The sequence below is a fragment of the Sphaeroforma arctica genome (assembly GCF_001186125.1).
Source record: "Sphaeroforma arctica JP610 unplaced genomic scaffold supercont1.7875, whole genome shotgun sequence".
Lineage (NCBI taxonomy): Eukaryota > Ichthyosporea > Ichthyophonida > Sphaeroforma > Sphaeroforma arctica.
The window spans coordinates 162-1,341 of NW_014032683.1; the positions used below are offsets into that span (position 1 = coordinate 162).

The following is a 1,180-nucleotide window of genomic DNA, read 5'->3' on the forward strand; positions in this document are numbered from 1 at the left end:
GCAATGGCTTCGTGAATAAGTTTACACGGTGCATGAAATACGCGTTTTGTTATTACTTGAGGAAGATTTTATCTTTGTGCACTGCAGAGAATATCAAATTTTAAATGCTGTTCTTCATCAGCCATCAGACTACAATTTCGAATATATCCATGTAGTACAGCAATTGCATATTTTATCATTAACTTGTCTTGTATATTTGTACAGATTCACTATATGGTGCTACTGCAATTCATGGACCAAGAATTGGCGGATGAGTTCTATACAGTGTACAACAACACACGCTTCTCATTTCTCGAAGAAGCTGTGTGTCATGTAGTATATGTGCAGAAGATCACGAACGCTAAAAGCTCGGAAATGGATCTCAAATTAAGATTCGGGATTACAGGTAAAGGGACTATATAGAGATGCAAAGACTTCGACTATTTTGTACTTTTGCACGTACATATTGACAAGTTTATACATATTTACACGGGCTATTTCTCGAGGAAGCTGTGTGCCATGTGGTGTATGTGCAGAAGATCACGAACGCTAAAAGCGCGGAAATGTATCTCTTGCATTTGAGAGTCGGGATTACAGGTTGAGAATGTGTGTATGTATGCGTAACTGCAACAAATAGGTATCATGTCGCGTACATATATTCAGTTTATATATATATACGTGGCCTATTTGTCAAGACAACTGTGTGCCATGCGGCGTATATGTGCAAGATCACTAATACCAACCGAACAGCGGACCTCAAGTCGTGGTTTGCGATTGCATGTAGGGAATGTGTATATGAATGCGTATTCTTTAGCGTGCAGCAGGTCCCATTGCTTAATTTATATTGACATATATGTATTTCCAAATCATTATATCCAATGTCCGACTTTAGATTCTCATTTTTATCATGTGGTACATTCATGACAGAATTGCCATCGTGTGCTGTTTGTCTGGAAAGAATAGACGAGGGTGTCAGTGGCATATTGACTACACTATGCAATCACACATTCCACTGCGAGTGCATGAAGAGTTGGCGAGACCACAGTTGCCCTGTTTGTCGGCACACACAGCAGCCAGATTCTAAAAACGTCTGCGAGGTAGGATATTCTTGATTTTTACACACACACACACACACACACACACACACACACACACACACACACACACACACACACACACACACACACACACACACACACAC

The 1,180-nt window shown here is 40.3% G+C and overlaps 1 protein-coding gene across 1 annotated transcript; it reads left to right on the forward strand.

Annotated features, from left to right (window-relative positions):
• Nucleotides 1-213: 213 nt before the first annotated feature.
• SARC_16349 (hypothetical protein) lies at nucleotides 214-1,019 on the forward strand (the record flags this gene model as incomplete). Its single annotated transcript, XM_014289542.1, has 2 exons — nucleotides 214-385; nucleotides 907-1,019. Coding segments are annotated over 2 exons (285 nt in total), but the record flags the coding sequence as incomplete, so codon positions are not given.
• Between the last annotated feature and the right edge of the window lie 161 nt (nucleotides 1,020-1,180).